Source organism: Thalassophryne amazonica, chromosome 4 (assembly GCF_902500255.1).
Source record: "Thalassophryne amazonica chromosome 4, fThaAma1.1, whole genome shotgun sequence".
NCBI classification, from domain to species: Eukaryota; Metazoa; Chordata; class Actinopteri; order Batrachoidiformes; family Batrachoididae; genus Thalassophryne; species Thalassophryne amazonica.
The window spans coordinates 140,542,411-140,562,585 of record NC_047106.1 but is presented as its reverse complement, the minus strand read 5'-3'; the positions used below and the strand labels follow the sequence as shown (position 1 = coordinate 140,562,585).

At 40.1% G+C, this 20,175-nt stretch overlaps 1 protein-coding gene across 3 annotated transcripts in view; it reads right to left on the bottom strand.

Annotated features, from left to right (window-relative positions):
* The window catches only part of LOC117508844 (vascular endothelial zinc finger 1-like), a 79,752-nt gene extending 61,790 nt beyond the window's left edge, over positions 1-17,962 (bottom strand). For all 3 annotated transcript variants that reach the window (XM_034168692.1, XM_034168693.1, XM_034168694.1), the window contains exon 1: positions 17,829-17,962. In XM_034168692.1, coding sequence (XP_034024583.1) covers positions 17,829-17,924 — 96 coding nt within the window. In that variant the 5' untranslated portion in view covers positions 17,925-17,962. The remainder of the gene's footprint in view (positions 1-17,828) is intronic.
* Between the last annotated feature and the right edge of the window lie 2,213 nt (positions 17,963-20,175).

Sequence of the window (20,175 nt, the reverse complement as noted above, 5' to 3'; positions counted from 1 at the left end):
TATACATATATATAATAGATAGACATATATATATATATATATATACATATATAATATATACATATATATATATATATATATATATATATATATATATGTATATATATATATATATACATATTTTTTTTTTTTTTAAGTTAGCAGTTTTATATGATGAAATAAACAGAACATGGAAACAAATTCTGATCAACTCAATCAATCAACTTTTTTCTTATATAGTGCCAAATCACAACAAACAGTTGCCCCAAGGCGCTCCATATTGTAAGGCAAGGCCATACAATAATTATGAAAAACCCCAATGGTCAAAACGACCCCCTATGGGCAAGCACTTGGCAACAGTGGGAAGGAAAAACTCTCTTTTAACAGGAAGAAACCTCCAGCAGAACCAGGCTCAGGGAGGGGCAGTCTTCTGCTGAGACTGGTTGGGGCTGAGGGAAAAAACCAGGAAAAAGACATGCCGTGAAGGGGGGCAGAGATCGATCACTAATGATTAAATGCAGAGTGATGCATACGGAGTAAAAAGAGAAAGAAACAGTGCATCATGGGAAACCCCCCACAATCTACGTCTAAAGCAGCATAACCAAGGGATGGTCCAGGGTCACCCGATCCAGCCCTAACTATAAGCCTTAGCGAAAAGGAAAGTTTTAAGCCTAATCTTAAAAGTAGAGAGGGTATCTGTCTCCCTGATCTGAATTGGGAGCTGGTTCCACAGGAGAGGAGCCTGAAAGCTGAAGGCTCTGCCTCCCATTCTACTCTTACAAACCCTAGGAACTGCAAGTAAGCCCGCAGTCTGAGAGCGAAGCGCTCTAATGGGGTAATATGGTACTACGAGGTCCCTAAGATAAGATGGGACCTGATTATTCAAAACCTTATAAGTAAGAAGAAGAATTTTAAATTCTATTCTAGAATTAACAGGAAGCCAATGAAGAGAGGCCAACACGGGTGAGAAATGGTCTCTCCTGCTAGTCCCCGTCAGTACTCTAGCTGCAGCATTCTGAACCAACTGAAGGCTTTTTAGGGAACTTTTAGGACAACCTGATAATAATGAATTCCAGCCTAGAGGAAATAAATGCATGAATTAGTTTTTCAGCATCACTCTGAGACAAGACCTTTCTGATTTTAGAGATATTGCGTAAATGCAAAAAGGCAGTCCTACATAATTGTTTAATATGCGCTTTGAATGACATATCCTGATCAAAAATGACTCCAAGATTTCTCACAGTATTACTAGAGATCAGGGAAATGCCATCCAGAGTAACGATCTGGTTAGACACCATGCTTCTAAGATTTGTGGGGCCAAGTACAATAACTTCAGTTTTATCTGAGTTTAAAAGCAGGAAATTAGAGGTCATCCATGTCTTTATGTCTGTAAGACAATCCTGCAGTTTAGCTAATTGGTGTGTATCCTCTGGCTTCATGGATAGATAAAGCTGGGTATCATCTGCGTAACAATGAAAATTTAAGCAATACCGTCTAATAATACTGCCTAAGGGACGCAGGTATAAGGTGAATAAAATTGGTCCTAGCACAGAACCTTGTGGAACTCCATAATTAACTTTAGTCTGTGAAGAAGATTCCCCATTTACATGAACAAACTGTAATCTATTAGACAAATATGATTCAAACCACCGCAGTGCAGTGCCTTTAATACCTATGACATGCTCTAATCTCTGTAATAAAATTTTATGGTCAACAGTATCAAAAGCAGCACTGAGGGCCAACAGAACAAGCACAGAGATAAGTCCACTGTCCAAAGCCATAAGATCATTTATAACCTTCACTAATGCTGTTTCTGTACTATGATGAATTCTAAAACCTGACTGAAACTCTTCAAATAGACCATTCCTCTGCAGGTGATCAGTTAACTGTTTTACAACTACCCTCTCAAGAATCTTTGAGAGAAAAGGAAGGTTGGAAATTGGCCTATAATTAGCTAAGATAGCTGGGTCAAGTGATGGCTTTTTAAGTAATGGTTTAATTACTGCCACCTTAAAGGCCTGTGGTACATAACCAACTAACAAAGATAGATTGATCATATTTAAGATTGAAGCATTAAATAATGGTAGGACTTCCTTGAGCAGCCTGGCAGGAATGGGGTCCAATAAACATGCCGATGGTCTGGACGAAGCAACCAATGAAAATAACTCAGACAGAACAACCGGAGAGAAAGAGTCTAACCAAATACCGGCATCACTGAAAGCAGCCAAAGATAACGATACATCTTTGGGATGGTTATGAGTAATTTTTTCTCTAATAGTCAAAATTTTGTTAGCAAAGAAAGTCATGAAGTCATTACTAGTTAAAGTTAATGGAATACTCAGCTCAATAGAGCTCTGACTCTTTGTCAGCCTAGCTACAGTGCTGAAAAGAAACCTGAGGTTATTCATATTTTCTTCAATTAGTGATGAGTAGAAAGATGTCCTAGCTTTACGGAGGGCTTTTTTATAGAGCAACAAACTCTTTTTCCAGGCTAAGTGAAGATCTTCTAAGTTAGTGAGACGCCATTTCCTCTCCAACTTACGGGTTATCTGCTTTAAGCTACGAGTTTGTGAGTTATACCATGGAGTCAGACACTTCTGATTTAAAGCTCTCTTTTTCAGAGGAGCTACAGCATCCAAAGTTGTCTTCAAAGAGGATGTAAAACTATTGACGAGATACTCTAACTCCCTTACAGAGTTTAGGTAGCTACTCTGCTCTGTGTTGGTATATGACATTAGAGAACATAACGAAGGAATCATATCCTTAAACCTAGTTACAGCGCTTTCTGAAAGACTTCTAGTGTAATGAAACTTATTCCCCACTGCAGGGTAGTCCATCAGGGTAAATGTAAATGTTATTAAAAAATGATCAGACAGAAGGGAGTTTTCAGGGAATACTGTTAAATCTTCTATTTCCATACCATAAGTCAGAACAAGATCTAAGATATGATTAAAGTGGTGGGTGGACTCATTTACTTTTTGAGCAAAGCCAATAGAGTCTAATAATAGATTAAATGCAGTGTTGAGGCTGTCATTCTCAGCATCTGTGTGGATGTTAAAATCGCCCACTATAATTATCTTATCTGAGCTAAGCACTAAGTCAGACAAAAGGTCTGAAAATTCACAGAGAAACTCACAGTAACGACCAGGTGGACGATAGATAATAACAAATAAAACTGTTTTTTGGGACTTCCAATTTGGATGGACAAGACTAAGAGACAAGCTTTCAAATGAATTAAAGCTCTGTCTGGGTTTTTCATTAATTAATAAGCTGGAATGGAAGATTGATGCTAATCCTCCGCCACGGCCCGTGCTACGAGCATTCTGACAGTTAGTGTGACTCGGGGGTGTTGACTCATTTAAACTAACATATTCATCCTGCTGTAACCAGGTTTCTGTTAGGCAGAATAAATCAATATGTTGATCAATTATTATAATGATGAAATGATGAATAATTATATTGATGAAAATTTGTATACAAATGCTGGTTTTACAGCCCTGAATTTCACTTCAGTATGTGTACAGTAGGGATGTAAATCTCACCACTGACAACGATTTGATACACTACCAGCGATATGATACATCTTACAATACATGAGGATACAATGCGATTCACCCCATTCCCGATTCCATGCGATTTGATATGCATTTAAACGCAATTCATTTACTCACAATGCAAATCAACCCCTACCTGCTTTACAATGTAGTTAGACGGTAAGTTTTAACGCATTTTCGTGGTTCAGCTACATTAGCCAAACAGAGAAAAACAACACACTCAAGTGTAGCCTAAACAGCTTACAGCAGTTATACACCCATAATGGTTAAATACAATGATTATTAGTCTCACCCAACAGACGAGGATCATAGTATGTGTGAATGAAAGAGAAGTGTTTCACTGAAACACCATTACATGCTTATTATTAATGATTATAGTACAAATGATTCTAAAATAATCTGTACATACAAACAACAAAAATGACACTCAAAATACACCAGAAGCCAACAAAAAGCACCCATTCTTTCTAGAGCCCGCCCGATATATTGGCCGGCCGATATAAGCCCTTTTCAAAGTACTCGCTATCGGCCAAAATTTTGCCAACAGAACGCCGATAATTTCTCATAAACAGAACAGTTACTGAAATAATGTTTGTGTCGGCAATGTAAAATGTCCTTGCACCATTTGTCCAGTAGATTGAGCTCTGACTCCATTCAACTGAGAGCTGCTTACACCCCTGCTTAAATGTGTTCATCACTGGCCGCCGTAGTTCACCGTCACACCGCACTGATCAGCTGACAAAAGCATACAAGTAAGTTTATAAGGATGTTGTTTGTAATAACTTTGCGATTACATTCACCCCACATTTCTCCCGTTTCAGTTCATCTCAGTTTGATGAACTCAGTTTTAGAGCTGTCACGATTAGGAATTTCTGGAGACGATTAATTGTCAGACAAATAATTGCGACTGACGAATATATTGTCTATTTTTTTTTCTTTTTTCCCCCCTTCTTTATATTCTACTATTGTAGTATAATTACACAACTCTGGAAGAACGTTTGGCTTCTGTGAGTGGAGAAACTGGGAATGGTGCAACATTTTTATCTTCATTTTACATACAGTCCCAACTTTTTCCTGAACTGTGGTTGTTTCTGTTGCATTTCTGAAATTGTTTCTCCTCATCAGTCACGTTTTGTGCTTAAACACTGCATTAAGCCAATATTGAACAAATACCTTTGGAAAGTAACAGCTGTTAAAGTTCAGAGTTCTCACCTGCTTTTTGTGATCTGTGCATCTGATCACCACCACAGCTTCTCCATGTCAGGGTTTTTTTTTTTTTTTTGTGGCTCAGTTCATTCATATATTCTCATTTTTTAAATATGTTTTTAAAGCTATTTGACCGTTTATTTCATCTCATGATCTCATAAATTCAGCATACGACGCGCACATGGTGTGAACAGGACGGTAACGGCAGAATCACACCTTTAGAGAAAGTTCAGAGAGAAGTAAAAGCTTCACGTTTTGTTTTGTTTTTTTTTTTGTTTTTTTTAACTTGTTCAATCGGGTTAAAATCCTCTCTCTGTTCCACGCTTGCTTGCCTCTACTGGTGGTTGGCTCTTGCTTGCCTCTACTGGTGGTTGGCTCTCACTGCGGTATTGTATCACTTCCTGTTCCGGAGCACAGCAGTGTTTTTCTGTATCTGTTAGCTGTTTAATCTGCGCAGTTAGATTGATCTAGTTATCTAGATTACGATTTGTTTCCCAGTGTAATCTTTACGTGCCTTAACTAAAGCACTCCTTCTGCTGAATCACCTCTAAATTATTTACACATTATTCACTTTGCGTGTTTTTAGGAATCCGCTAGCTTAGCGTAGCTACTAGCTCTTAGCCGATTTAGCATGGCGGCTTCTCCTGTCTCTCCTGCACTTTTCTGCTCTGGGTGTGAAATGTTTAGTTATTCCTCGGCCTCTTTTAGCAGTAACGGTACTTGTAATAAGTGTAGCTTATTCGTAGCTTTGGAGGCCAGGCTGGGTGAATTGGAGACTCGGCTCCGCACCGTGGAAAATTCTACAGCTAGCCAGGCCCCTGTAGTCGGTGCGGACCAAGGTAGCTTAGCCACCGTTAGTTACCCCCTGGCAGATCCCGAGCAGCCGGGAAAGCAGGGTGACTGGGTGACTGTGAGGAGGAAGCGTAGCCCTAAACAGAAGCCCTGTGTACACCGCCAACCCGTTCACATCTCTAACCGTTTTTCCCCACTCGACGACACACCCGCCGAGGATCAAACTCTGGTTATTGGCGACTCTATTTTGCGAAATGTGAAGTTAGCGACACCAGCAACCATAGTCAATTGTCTTCCGGGGGCCAGAGCAGGCGACATTGAAGGAAATTTGAAACTGCTGGCTAAGGCTAAGCGTAAATTTGGTAAGATTGTAATTCACGTCGGCAGTAATGACACCCGGTTACGCCAATCGGAGGTCACTAAAATGAACATTAAATTGGTGTGTAACTTTGCAAAAACAATGTCGGACTCTGTAGTTTTCTCTGGGCCCCTCCCCAATCAGACCGGGAGTGACATGTTTAGCCGCATGTTCTCCTTGAATTGCTGGCTGTCTGAGTGGTGTCCAAAAAATGAGGTGGGCTTCATAGATAATTGGCAAAGCTTCTGGGGAAAACCTGGTCTTGTTAGGAGAGACGGCATCCATCCCACTTTGGATGGAGCAGCTCTCATTTCTAGAAATCTGGCCAATTTTCTTAAATCAATCAATCAATCAATCAATTTTCTTATATAGCGCCAAATCACAACAAACAATTGCCCCAAGGCGCTTTATATTGTAAGGCAAGGCCATACAATAATTATGTAAAACCCCAACGGTCAAAACGACCCCCTGTGAGCAAGCACTTGGCTACAGTGGGAAGGAAAAACTCCCTTTTAACAGGAAGAAACCTCCAGCAGAACCAGGCTCAGGGAGGGGCAGTCTTCTGCTGGGACTGGTTGGGGCTGAGGGAGAGAACCAGGAAAAAGACATGCTGTGGAGGGGAGCAGAGATCAATCACTAATGATTAAATGCAGAGTGGTGCATACACAGCAAAAAGAGAAAGAAACACTCAGTGCATCATGGGAACCCCCCAGCAGTCTAAGTCTATAGCAGCATAACTAAGGGATGGTTCAGGGTCACCTGATCCAGCCCTAACTATAAGCTTTAGCAAAAAGGAAAGTTTTAAGCCTAATCTTAAAAGTAGAGAGGGTGTCTGTCTCCCTGATCTGAATTGGGAGCTGGTTCCACAGGAGAGGAGCCTGAAAGCTGAAGGCTCTGCCTCCCATTCTACTCTTACAAACCCTAGGAACTACAAGTAAGCCTGCAGTCTGAGAGCGAAGCGCTCTATTGGGGTGATATGGTACTATGAGGTCCCTAAGATAAGATGGGACCTGATTATTCAAAACCTTATAAGTAAGAAGAAGAATTTTAAACTCTATTCTAGAATTAACAGGAAGCCAATGAAGAGAGGCCAATATGGGTGAGATATGCTCTCTCCTTCTAGTCCCCGTTAGTACTCTAGCTGCAGCATTTTGAATTAACTGAAGGCTTTTCAGGGAACTTTTAGGACAATCTGATAATAATGAATTACAATAGTCCAGCCTAGAGGAAATAAATGCATGAATTAGTTTTTCAGCATCACTCTGAGACAAGACCTTTCTAATTTTAGAGATATTGCGTAAATGCAAAAAAGCAGTCCTACATATTTGTTTAATATGCGCTTTGAATGACATATCCTGATCAAAAATGACTCCAAGATTTCTCACAGTATTACTAGAGGTCAGGGTAATGCCATCCAGAGTAAGGATCTGGTTAGACACCATGTTTCTAAGATTTGTGGGGCCAAGTACAATAACTTCAGTTTTATCTGAGTTTAAAAGCAGGAAATTAGAGGTCATCCATGTCTTTATGTCTGTAAGACAATCCTGCAGTTTAGCTAATTGGTGTGTGTTGTCTGGCTTCATGGATAGATAAAGCTGGGTATCATCTGCGTAACAATGAAAATTTAAGCAATGCCGTCTAATACTGCCTAAGGGAAGCATGTATAAAGTGAATAAAATTGGTCCTAGCACAGAACCTTGTGGAACTCCATAATTAACCTTAGTCTGTGAAGACGATTCCCCATTTACATGAACAAATTGTAATCTATTAGATAAATATGATTCAAACCACCGCAGCGCAGTGCCTTTAATACCTATGGCATGCTCTAATCTCTGTAATAAACTTTTTTGGTCAACAGTATCAAAAGCAGCACTGAGGTCTAACAGAACAAGCACAGAGATGAGTCCACTGTCTGAGGCCATAAGAAGATCATTTGTAACCTTCACTAATGCTGTTTCTGTACTATGATGAATTCTAAAACCTGACTGAAACTCTTCAAATAGACCATTCCTCTGCAGATGATCAGTTAGCTGTTTTACAACTACCCTTTCAAGAATTTTTGAGAGAAAAGGAAGGTTGGAGATTGGCCTATAATTAGCTAAGATAGCTGGGTCAAGTGATGGCTTTTTAAGTAATGGTTTAATTACTGCCACCTTAAAAGCCTGTGGTACATAGCCAACTAATAAAGATAGACTGATCATATTTAAGATCGAAGCATTAAATAATGGTAGGGCTTCCTTGAGCAGCCTGGTAGGAATGGGGTCTAATAGACATGTTGATGGTTTGGATGAAGTAACTAATGAAAATAACTCAGACAGAACAATCTGAGAGAAAGAGTCTAACCAAATACCGGCATCACTGAAAGCAGCCAAAGATAACAATACGTCTTTGGGATGGTTATGGGTAATTTTTTCTCTAAGAGTTAAAATTTTATTAGCAAAGAAAGTCATGAAGTCATTACTAGTTAAAGTTAAAGGAATACTCGGCTCAATAGAGCTCTGACTCTGTCAGCCTGGCTACAGTGCTGAAAAGAAACCTGGGGTTGTTCTTATTTTCTTCAATTAGTGATGAGTAGTAAGATGTCCTAGCTTTACGGAGGGCTTTTTTATAGAGCAACAGACTCTTTTTCCAGGCTAAGTGAAGATCTTCTAAATTAGTGAGACGCCATTTCCTCTCCAACTTACGGGTTATCTGCTTTAAGCTGCGAGTTTGTGAGTTATACCACGGAGTCAGGCACTTCTGATTTAAAGCTCTCTTTTTCAGAGGAGCTACAGCATCCAAAGTTGTCTTCAATGAGGATGTAAAACTATTGACGAGATACTCTATCTCACTTACAGAGTTTAGGTAGCTACTCTGTACTGTGTTTGTATACGGCATTAGAGAACATAAAGAAGGAATCATATCCTTAAACCTAGTTACAGCGCTTTCTGAAAGACTTCTAGTGTAATGAAACTTATTCCCCACTGCTGGGTAGTCCATCAGAGTAAATGTAAATGTTATTAAGAAATGATCAGACAGAAGGGAGTTTTCAGGGAATACTGTTAAGTCTTCAATTTCCATACCATAAGTCAGAACAAGATCTAAGATATGATTAAAGTGGTGGGTGGACTCATTTACATTTTGAGCAAAGCCAATTGAGTCTAATAATAGATTAAATGCAGTGTTGAGGCTGTCATTCTCAGCATCTGTGTGGATGTTAAAATCGCCCACTATAATTATCTTATCTGAGCTAAGCACTAAGTCAGACAAAAGATCTGAAAATTCACAGAGAAACTCACAGTAAAGACCAGGTGGACGATAGATAATAACAAATAAAACTGGTTTTTGGGACTTCCAATTTGGATGGACAAGACTAAGAGTCAAGCTTTCAAATGAATTAAAGCTCTGAGTTTTTGATTAATTAATAAGCTGGAATGGAAGATTGCTGCTAATCCTCCGCCTAGGCCCATGCTACAAGCATTCTGGCAGTTAGTGTGACTCGGGGGTGTTGACTCATTTAAACTAACATATTCATCCTGCTGTAACCAGGTTTCTGTAAGGCAGAATAAAGCAATATGTTGATCAATTATTATATCATTTACTAACAGGGACTTAGAAGAGAGAGACCTAATGTTTAATAGACCACATTTAACTGTTTTAGTCTGTGGTGCAGTTGAAGGTGCTATATTATTTTTTCTTTTTGAATTTTTATGCTTAAATAGATTTTTGCTGGTTATTGGTAGTCTGGGAGCAGGCACCGTCTCTACGGGGATGGGGTAATGAGGGGATGGCAGGGGGAGAGAAGCTGCAGAGAGGTGTGTAAGACTACAACTTTGCTTCCTGGTCCCAACCCTGGATAGTCACGGTTTGGAGGATTTAAGAAAATTGGCCAGATTTCTAGAAATGAGAGCTGCTCCATCCAAAGTGGGATGGATGCCGTCTCTCCTAACAAGACCAGGTTTTCCCCAGAAGCTTTGACAATTATCTATGAAGCCCACCTCATTTTTTATTAATTATTAAGCCCATGTTGTGTAGACCTTATTTCTAGCATGAAAAACTTTTGTTTACTGCTAAGAGGTTGAAACATTCAGATTCACTGGTCGTCCGGAAGGGTTCTGGAAATTACTGCCGTTCACCATTAACCCTCTGGGGCCGACGCCGTCGTATACGACAGCTGGGACCAAGCTTTACTAAATTGTAAATAACTTTTTAATGATATGAGATAGAAACTTACTTTTTTTTTTTTTTTTTTGCTGAAAAGTTAACTCAGCGGACTTTCGATCCACCGTCTTGGTACGCCTCATAGAAGATGTGTGATGACGTGCGCAATGTGAGTGTCCAATCGGAATTGGTTCTCCATCACATGGTTTTCCAAAACCCAATCGTAGGGCAGATTTACTTCACGTGATATGGCAAAGATTGTTTTCAGGAGTGATATCTTACTAGTTGGCCCGTTTGAATAGCCCCTAACTGCTCCAATTGCATTTTTGCATTTTTTGAACTGGAAAATTCTTCTCTGTTATAAAGTTAATCAATATGAAGACAAAGCTTCAGCTTGTAGCTCATACCTTTTTTGTTAAGGGTCCAAAAAAAGAACATTTTATTCATTAAAAAAATAAATAAATAAATAATATCGGCTGATTTATCAGCTATCGGCAAATCAGCCGATTTATCGATTATCTACATTTTTTTCATCCAAATATCATCATCGGCATCTGCCTCAAAAAATCTGTATCGGTCGGGCTCTAGTTCTTTCCAAATTTTGGGGAGCAGGAATGACCTTGGATCCCCCTAACCTTGCCACCACTTACGCATGTAAAATCTCCAGCTATCATGTAGCTTGTGGAACACCCTGATGTAATAGAGAACAAAAATTCCAAATAATGTGGCTGTCCGTATGCTGCTGTACTGATAATATGCAATTCTATCCATACATAACCACGTTAATTATTGGTTAGGGGTTATTCCACAGCCAGTCATACGTGCCATGTATGAAAAATTCAAACTATGGCCCATGACAGTGTGGTATGAGTGAAGGATATCAAACATCCGTGCCAAAGGCCCTGGGTCTGAATTTCCTGATTACCTCAGGAAATTCAAACCCAAGAAACCCCCAGGAAATTTGCTGAATGATTATACACACCTTCATGTAAGGTGTTATTCACTGTAAGCCACACCCTCAGTCATTACAAAATACAGATCATCTGAGAATGTGTATATCCAATAAGCATCCAGGTTTTTAAAGCTTTGAGTTGGAAAATGCTAAGGTCAGAATACCCACTTGCCTAATAATTTTGCATACAGTGTATAACATGTTCTTCAGGACCTTCAAACATATTCAGTCTGGGCTGAAGTTTTACATGCATCATGGTTAAAACTTGGCAAAAACTCTCCAAGTGAAAAAGGTTTTAACACATTTGAAATCTGTTTAAAACTAAAATAATCATATAATAATACTTAAATATCACATTAGCACCTTAATGTACAACAACATAGTTAGATCCATATGTATGGGATGAATGGGAATGCTATACTTTCCATTATGGGGCAAAAACAGAATGTACCAAAATGTAATATTATTGTGGAAAAGTTTATTACATTTTTCTAAAGGTTTCTTGTTAAGTTTCTCAAACCCAATACATAGAGCTGCTAATTTCAGGTGCACTGCAGTGTGCAAAGAAATGTGGTGTGACAAATGATACCATTAAAAACCAAGACTGTGCAAGATTATGCAGTTTAATATTTGGAAAAGGCAACATAAACAAAAGTAAATCTATGAACAGAGGTCGAAACATGTTGGTTTGGCCATTAAAATAAAGGCCTTTTAACATCTCTTTGTGCAACTCATTTTTGGAGTGCCCGGGCTGCATTTGTTTTTGTGCTATGAATAGAGGTATTCAGTCTCTGAGGTGCTGTATGGGTGCGGGTCTTTTGAAATCAGGTGATTTATCTAATTATTCTTTTTATACATTCAACATTGGCTGGAAGTTTGTTTAAGTGATGCAGTGTGTGCTGCTCACCTCCTGGTATTGCTGGTGTGGTTGCTGGACCTCTTTCAATTTGGGGTGATGACATGCTAAATGCACTCAGCATTTGTTGCGTTTCTGAAATGCTCAACCTTCATTTTGTATAGCTTGTGTATTGAATTGGTCATTTGATGATCCTTCTTAACAGATATATTGTGAGAATTCAAAGTGCACCCAAATGCTCGTTTTTAATGTTGAAAAAGTGGGCGGAATTTGTTGCTGCTCCATGCTAATGAGCTAACTTGCTAAAGAAGTTCAATCTTTTGTATGGAAGCTGAGAAGGACACAGCAGCAACTCAACATTTATGGCAGTGAGAAGAAACTGAATAAAAATGTAGGTATTATTTAAAAATGTTATTTTTTAAAAAGTTTGAATAGAATGAGAATTAAGAATAAGAATCACAGTTCTGTCATAAATAAATCAAGGGGGAGGTGATGGTCTAGTGGTTAAGCACTGGACTTCAGACCAGAGGATCCTTGGTTCAAAACACAGCCAGATCAGAAAATTAGTAAGGGCCCTTGGGCAAGATCCTTAAGCCTGGGTCCCACCAAATAATAAGCCATGAATAATGAGCCATGCATGGGTGTGTCAGCAATTATTCGAAGAATGACCCACGTTTTCATCTATCACGCATCCGCTACTAAGGTGCCTCTATGCACCTCTCTGTAGCCCGCATGTGCCACGTAGCAGCCTCTAGCAAGCCACAACCGACCGGTCATTAGAGCCTCAAATGGCTCGCATCAGCCAAGCTAAGCCACGTAGCGCCGTGATAGAGCCATGATAACACATTGTTGGCACACATTTAGGCATGGGTTTGGTCCAAACCTCCAGCCCTCCCACACCTGGTCCCTTTAAAGTGTGGGTTTTCAATTCACAGCATCATTTAAAAGGTGTCACATTTTTTAAATGCAGTCTAAAAATAGACGCTCCAGTACAGTCCCGCGGTTGCTGTCCACCTGTAATGCGCCAGACCAGCTAGAACTGAACCAAGGGTTCCTGGACAGCCACCTCTGTGCTCCTCGCTGGTTCCACGACTCACTGGCTTTATTTCTTCTGCGGTTTTAAACACACACATCGTGATCCCACTTTTAATTTTGTGTTCAATCCAAAATCGCTCTTTTGCACACTCTCCTTCTGTGTTGCTGCACAGCTCTGCGCTGCTTTTAGCGGCTTCACTGGAGTTATTTCTTCCATGGCTTTAAACACACAGCCACTTTCACACAGACATCCAAATTTTAACTTTGTGTTTGTCCATTATTTACGAAAAAAAAAAAAAAATCAGCACTCTTTTGTGAACTGGCGTTCTGCCTACATGCTCCTTTGGGGCGGGATGAGTCACTGCCACAGTGCGCGCACACACAGTGGAGTTCAGGTGATCCATTAACAAGATATTAAATCAACCACAGACATACTTTTACAGCTAGGAACTGTTTTATCAAGCTCTAAAAACATTAAAAATAGTTACCTTAAGCTGTTCAAAATACATTCCACATGGAACAGGAAAGACAGGGAAAAAAAACACCCAGATGAAACAGTCCTCTGTGATTCCAGAAGCAATTAGAGGTGTTTTCAGCATCCAAGGTTTGGCAGAAAATGATTAATCCACTCCAAAATAATTATTTTATATACAGCGTCAGTGCACAGAGCAGGTGGACTTGTGTGCGCAAGAGGGCACCCGCTGCAAAAATAGCCTCTCAGGTCCTGCGTAGCTGCCAGACGCATGGATAATGGGCTTTTAGCAGACTCCTAAGCACCACAAACATGCCTCTAAGTCGTCGTAGTACCTTGTACACAAACTGCACTGTTGCTAAATTCTGAACATCTTGATATTAACGCCACGCTCAGAGATGAGCCTCGTTAACTGAAGCTAATGCCTCTAAGAGCCACTCGGAGCCACTATTCTCCCACGATAGTTGAAGAAACCCTCTCGTAGCAAAGAAAACGTTGCATGGCTCATTAGTCATCCTTCCTTATTCGGTGGGACCCAGGCTTAATCCCCTAGTTCCTCCTGATGTGTAGTGTGCACCTTGCATGGCAGCACCCTGACATCTGTGTGCGAGTGTGAGGCATTATTATAAAGCGCTTTGAGCTTCTGATGCAGAAGGAAAAGCGCTATATAAATGCAGTCCATTTATTTACCATTTGTCCCCAACACCCCTAAGTAGGAACACAAAGTGGATGATGGATATAAACATGGGCTAATTCGACAAAAAAAAAACAAAAAACGTTTCAGCTGGTTATGCAGAGCAGAAACATCTGTTGTCACCCGTTATATATATATATATATATATATATATATATATATAGTGCTGTTCTAATCACTTAATATTCCAATTTTCAAATGGCAATTTCTTAGATACTGACAACTCCACGTGACATGGAGAATGGGCAGGGGTGGGTAGAAATGGGAACCTTCTGCACCAGAAACAACTTCACATAATCACGTGGCCACCACCCCATTAATGAATCAGACTGGAATGTTAGTAACGTGATTACTTAAATAAAAAAGGGTCTAAATGCATGAAAAAGGGAAAAAAAAACAAGTGCTAATCTATTTGCTCATTATCAATATTTTGCCGCTCCCCATAATACAATTCCCCATACTCTGCCACCAATCTCATGTTTTAGGCATATTATCTGTGTTTTTGCCACATTATAAATTGACCGAAAACCAGTCTGCGTATAGATGTTGGTAGTACACAAAATAAGGGGTACAAAGTGAACATATCACATTTAAATGTGATTTTATATTATGAGTGCACAGGTTTTCACTGTGGTCTTCATACAGTGTTTTCACATGACCACATGAACCCGGAATTCTGACTCAGAGATATCTCAGATATCAATTTTTCCATTCCACTAACCTTTTTTTGTTTGTTGGTTTACCGGCCTCTATTCTTCTATTTTAACGCCATCATGGTGAATTATTGTCACCCTGTTGGCTGCCACAATTGGTCAGACAGACCTGCATTACAGATTGCCAAAGGTGATTAGGGATCAAAGAAATCTTGTGAAAACTCAGTGAAGAAAGGAGATCCATGGCTAGCACAACTGCAACAAAATTTCGATGGGAAAAACCTGGACAGCATTCATGCATGCTCTGCACATTTCATATCAGGTAAGATTAAGGCCTAGTTCAAAAATAATGAAGCCTAACTGCTGATTTATATTGCAATCGTCATGAACAAGCCATTATTTTATTTAGCACCATCCAGATTTATTTATGAGTTGCCTATAGCCTTTCTGACAGGTACTGAAAATTTCATGGAAAAATTCCACACGATTCCAGAGATATGCACGAATTTTACCCCAATAATAGCACTTTTTTTATCAATTGTGTGTGACATTGATATTAGGGGTGCCAGGGGAAAAAAAAAAAAAATCGATTCACGTCCGAATCGCGATTCTTATTTATTAAGATTCTGAATAGAGCCAAAATGTCCAAGAAATCGACTTTTAAAAAGCATTTTTTTTATATATATATATATAACATTTTCTTGCTTACTCGCTGCGTGTACTGTTTGTCAGCAACGGCTTCCATACTGCAGCGTCCCCTGAGGGGAGGGTCCGACGTGCTTCAAACATTCGTGAGCTGCAGCTTAGCATGGCGGACGAAGAGCTAATTCACCCAGCACCGTCTTTGCTGAAGGCAAATGTTTGGGCACATTTTGGATTTTATTATTTGCTGCGTAAGAAGGAGCTTGACATGACTTATGCAGTGTGCAAAATCTGCAAAATGAAAGTAAAGTACTTTGGAAACACTTCAAATCCTCGAGCCCACATGCTACGCCATCACCTGGAGCTAAAAGAAGCGGAGCAGCAGTCTCTGCTGACTACTGAGCAGCGCACACTCCATCGCTTCACTAAACTGCCAGCCAACTCTGAACAAGCAAAGCAGATAAGTAAATTTACATCTTTAGAATCACTTGATTAACCTTCTAAAGCTGCATTTTCTTAAACATTTTTTAAGTAATGTAACTATTTCTCAGAGCTCTTTGAATCGAATCATCACCCCAAGAATCGGAATTGAACTGAATCGTGAGTTGTTGTAAGATTCACATCCCTAACTGATATTAAACATTATCATTTAAAGTTGAATGTTAAAGAAATAACGTATTTTGTCAGTTTGTTTGTGCTTCATACTAACACACAGTAATACATTTTTGTAAAGGTAGAAATGTAATTTCCTAGAAAAAAAACATCATGTTTCTAAAGCAAGGTAAAACTGTCGCAAGAGTAATGCTGAGAATAAGTCCTTGATTTATTTGTGTCAAAACCTTAGCTATATCTCCTACTCTGTTTCAACAGAATAACTATATTACTTGTTCAATAATACCAGGAACTAATGGACAGAATTTCTTTGTTTCAAGCTTCTGCAGACTAAAAAAAGGTACCCCCAACTGTTGTTGCAAGTGTTACACTCTAGCACATTATAGTATATATGCACTGATAATTTCTAGCAATGACTGAACCGAGAACAATAGAAATATTGAAACTCTGATATATAACCATACCTAAAATGATAACATTTCACAAAAAAAGACCACTTTTAAATTTTGACGGTTAGTCACACTTTGGCTTCATTATTTTTGAACATGCGAAAGGAATGAAGTTTCTGATCAGTTGCTGAAAAAGAGAGGCTAATTTTTGTTTTATCTATTTGACAGAAATAAAATTACCAAATACATAATTTGTTTTTCAATTAACATCAAAAATGACCACTAAACGAAGGAGAAAAGCACATTTCAGAGTATCATGCAGCTGTCTCTTATTAACGTGATGAAAAACATAAAAAAAATTACATTTTTGTAATATAATATTCATTTACAATTGTCATCGTGTGGATTCTGTTGTTTTGACTGCAGCGACTCTCTGGTACGCAAGGGATTATGGGATACGTGAACTACCCCAGAAGACCAAATATCCGGGTCATACGCATCATTCAGATGATAGTGAAAAAACACTTTGTAGGTTTTAGCCAATTTGCACTGTCTAAAACTGATTTGGGACAGTTTTTTGCTGGCATCCTGGTAAAAAGTGTGTCTTTTTACAGCTGTTTACGACAATGAGGTCCGGTTTGTGGCTTTTTCTCCACTGGGCAGATTTTTTGTGCCATTTCCGGATTGTGCCTTCATCTACCATAAGAGGGCGTGAAGCTCGTATTTTGGAATCACACACACACACACACACACACACACACACACACACACACACACACACACACACACACAAAAGTAACTCCTCAGGTGTCCACCTGTATCACCTATTGCAAATATCCACAAACTCATCACCAGGGTTTCAAAAACATTTACGTGACGTGGGAATATGCGTTCGGGAAATATTTTTTTTCAGAGAGGGGCAGAAAAATCTTAAACACTGGTGAGAAAATGAAAGTTTGTTGGCTGCTGTCCGACAGCTAGCCAGCCAGCCTTGCATTTACAGCGCCGGCTAACGTTAACGCCATGTAGTTGCTGAAAAGCACTTAATATTTCCCATGGTGTCGTTTGGATTGACATTAAATCCCGGAGCGGAAACAGACGGTCAGTCTGCACTGCAGACCACAAAGTAGCGCTGCTAGTTAGCTTAGCCCGAGGCTAAGAGAGCGCGCGCGCTTCACGGAAAAGCAGAAAGATAACAGAAACAAGATAACAGATAACACGTCTGACATTAAACCAGAAACGGCACAATCACACCAAATCAGCCCTGAGAAATACCTAACATGAAACAAGTGTATGTGTGTGGGAGCGTGCGGCCCTGCAGCGTGTGCGCGCGCACGCACACATACACACTGCTCTTAGCGCGCTGCTAAAGGCTAACACCTTTGTTTTGTTTGCTTCGCTCCGCCTCGTCTCAAAGTTCGCCTGCTGCCGATAAGCGCCAGCAGCAGAGCGGTGAACCGAGGCCGTCACCGGCGCCGGGAGCGGGCATCTTACTTGGAAGAGAAAGGTGCTCCAGCTGGGCTCCATGGCAGCAGACGAGCTCCAATCTGCAGGAAAGCTACAAGAATCTACAACAAAGCAGCCAAACATGGCAGCAACCACTTCCTGCCACCCACAATGCACCGCGGCCGGCCCTTTGCTTTGAAATCTTCTTCCTCTTCTTCTATGATTTTTAACGACAGCCGGCATCCTTGCTGTTGCATTGCTGCCACCTACTGCATCAGTCCGTTATCGCAGCACTAAAGCTTCTCCATAAGTCTTTCAAAAAGCCAACACTTCCCCCTCCCACTTGACCTTATGTCTAACATCCCTCCTGCAGAAGCCTCTTTCAGGCTTTTCTCTGTGTCTTTCTCTACAATATTTACATGAGGACACTGTCTCTGGCTGTGGATAGGTGAGACACTCGCGGGTCGAGTGCACAGTGTCAGCAGAAAACATTTTTAACCAACATGTCTTCCACTGGCACGTCCCCGAGGTGGTGAGTATGCTGTGACTGAAGACAGCCCGAGCTGGACCTGCATCTTGAGAAGTTGTCACTTGTATGTGCAGCTTGTCTTGCTGCTCCAACAAAATAGATAAAAAGATATATGGAGATATATCTTGTTTCTTGCTTCTTTGAATTATATCCAAGATTTTGCTTCCTTTCTAGGTAATCCTTGCATTTTCTTTTCTTTTTTTTTTTTGTAATTCTTACTTTATATTTCTCTGTATTTTGAAAACACTTTTATTGTATGAAAGTGTGTAGTACCTATGAGAAGATGTATTTTTTTTAGACCCTGGGTTCTTTGGGTCTGCCCTGGATCAACGACACTCTGTTATTACAAAAAGGACAGTTTATTTCATTTTATGTGAAGTTAATCATACCAGATCTGGGGTTCTCGCCGTGCCGAGGTCACACAGGAGCTCGTTCAGGAAAGAGACTCTGAACACAGTTTACAGTAAGGTATCTATAGACATCCATTAACATCACTGATGAAGAAGTGCATGAGCTTATGTGATCAAAAATGCCATATCATGTTTAAGTCATGTGGCTAACTAGGTCAAACTTTAAAGATGTGAAAACAAGGCCTTGTGTTAGTGGAACCATTACCTGCTGTTACGTATTTTCACATGATAAGATAATGAAAGATGTTATCTTTTACAAGATACGATAAGATTTACAAGAAGTCAGCAGGTCAAAGAGCCTTTTCGTATCATGCACCCACCCTGTGGAACAGTCTTCCAGCGACCGTGACGCAGTCTGAGTCCGTGGACATTTTTAAGTCAAGACTCAAAACCTATTTTTATTCTCTTTCTTATGGATAGTTTTTTTTTATTATTCTTTTACTTCTGTTTTTATTTATGTATTTGAATTTTTTATTCATTTTTAATTATTTATTCAATTTTATGTTGACTTGTTTTATGTAAGGCGCCTTGAGACGGCTTTTGCTGTGATTTGGCGCATTATACTGGTGGTTGGCTCTCACTGCGGTATTGTATCACTTCCTGTTCCGGAGCACAGCGGTGTTTTTCTGTATCTGTTAGCTGTTTAATCTGCGCAATTAGATTGATCAAGTTATCTAGATTACGATTTGTTTCCCAGTGTAATCTTTACGTGCCTTAACTAAAGCACTCCTTCTGCTGAATCACCTCTAAATTATTTACACATTATTCACTTTGCGTGTTTTTAGGAATCCGCTAGCTTAGCGTAGCTACTAGCTCTTAGCCGATTTAGCATGGCGGCTTCTCCTGTCTCTCCCGCATTTTTCTGCTCTGGGTATGAAATGTTTAGTTATTCCTCGGCCTCCTTTAGCAGTGACGGTACTTGTAATAAGTGTAGCTTATTCGTAGCTTTGGAGGCCAGGCTGGGCGAAATAGAGACTCGGCTCCGCACCGTGGAAAATTCTACAGCTAGCCAGGCCCCTGTAGTCGGTGCGGACCAAGGTAGCTTAGCCGCCGTTAGTTCCCCTCTGGCAGATCCCGAGCAGCCGGGAAAGCAGGCTGACTGGGTGACTGTGAGGAGGAAGCGTAGCCCTAAACAGAAGCCCCGTGTACACCGCCAACCCGTTCACATCTCTAACCGTTTTTCCCCACTCGACGACACACCCACCGAGGATCAAACTCTGGTTATTGGCGACTGTTTTGAGAAATGTGAAGTTAGCGACACCAGCAACCATAGTCAATTGTCTTCCGGGGGCCAGAGCAGGCGACATTGAAGGAAATTTGAAACTGCTGGCTAAGGCTAAGCGTAAATTTGGTAAGATTGTAATTCACGTCAGCAGTAATGACACCCGGTTACGCCAATCGGAGGTCACTAAAATTAACATTAAATCGGTGTGTAACTTTGCAAAAACAATGTCGG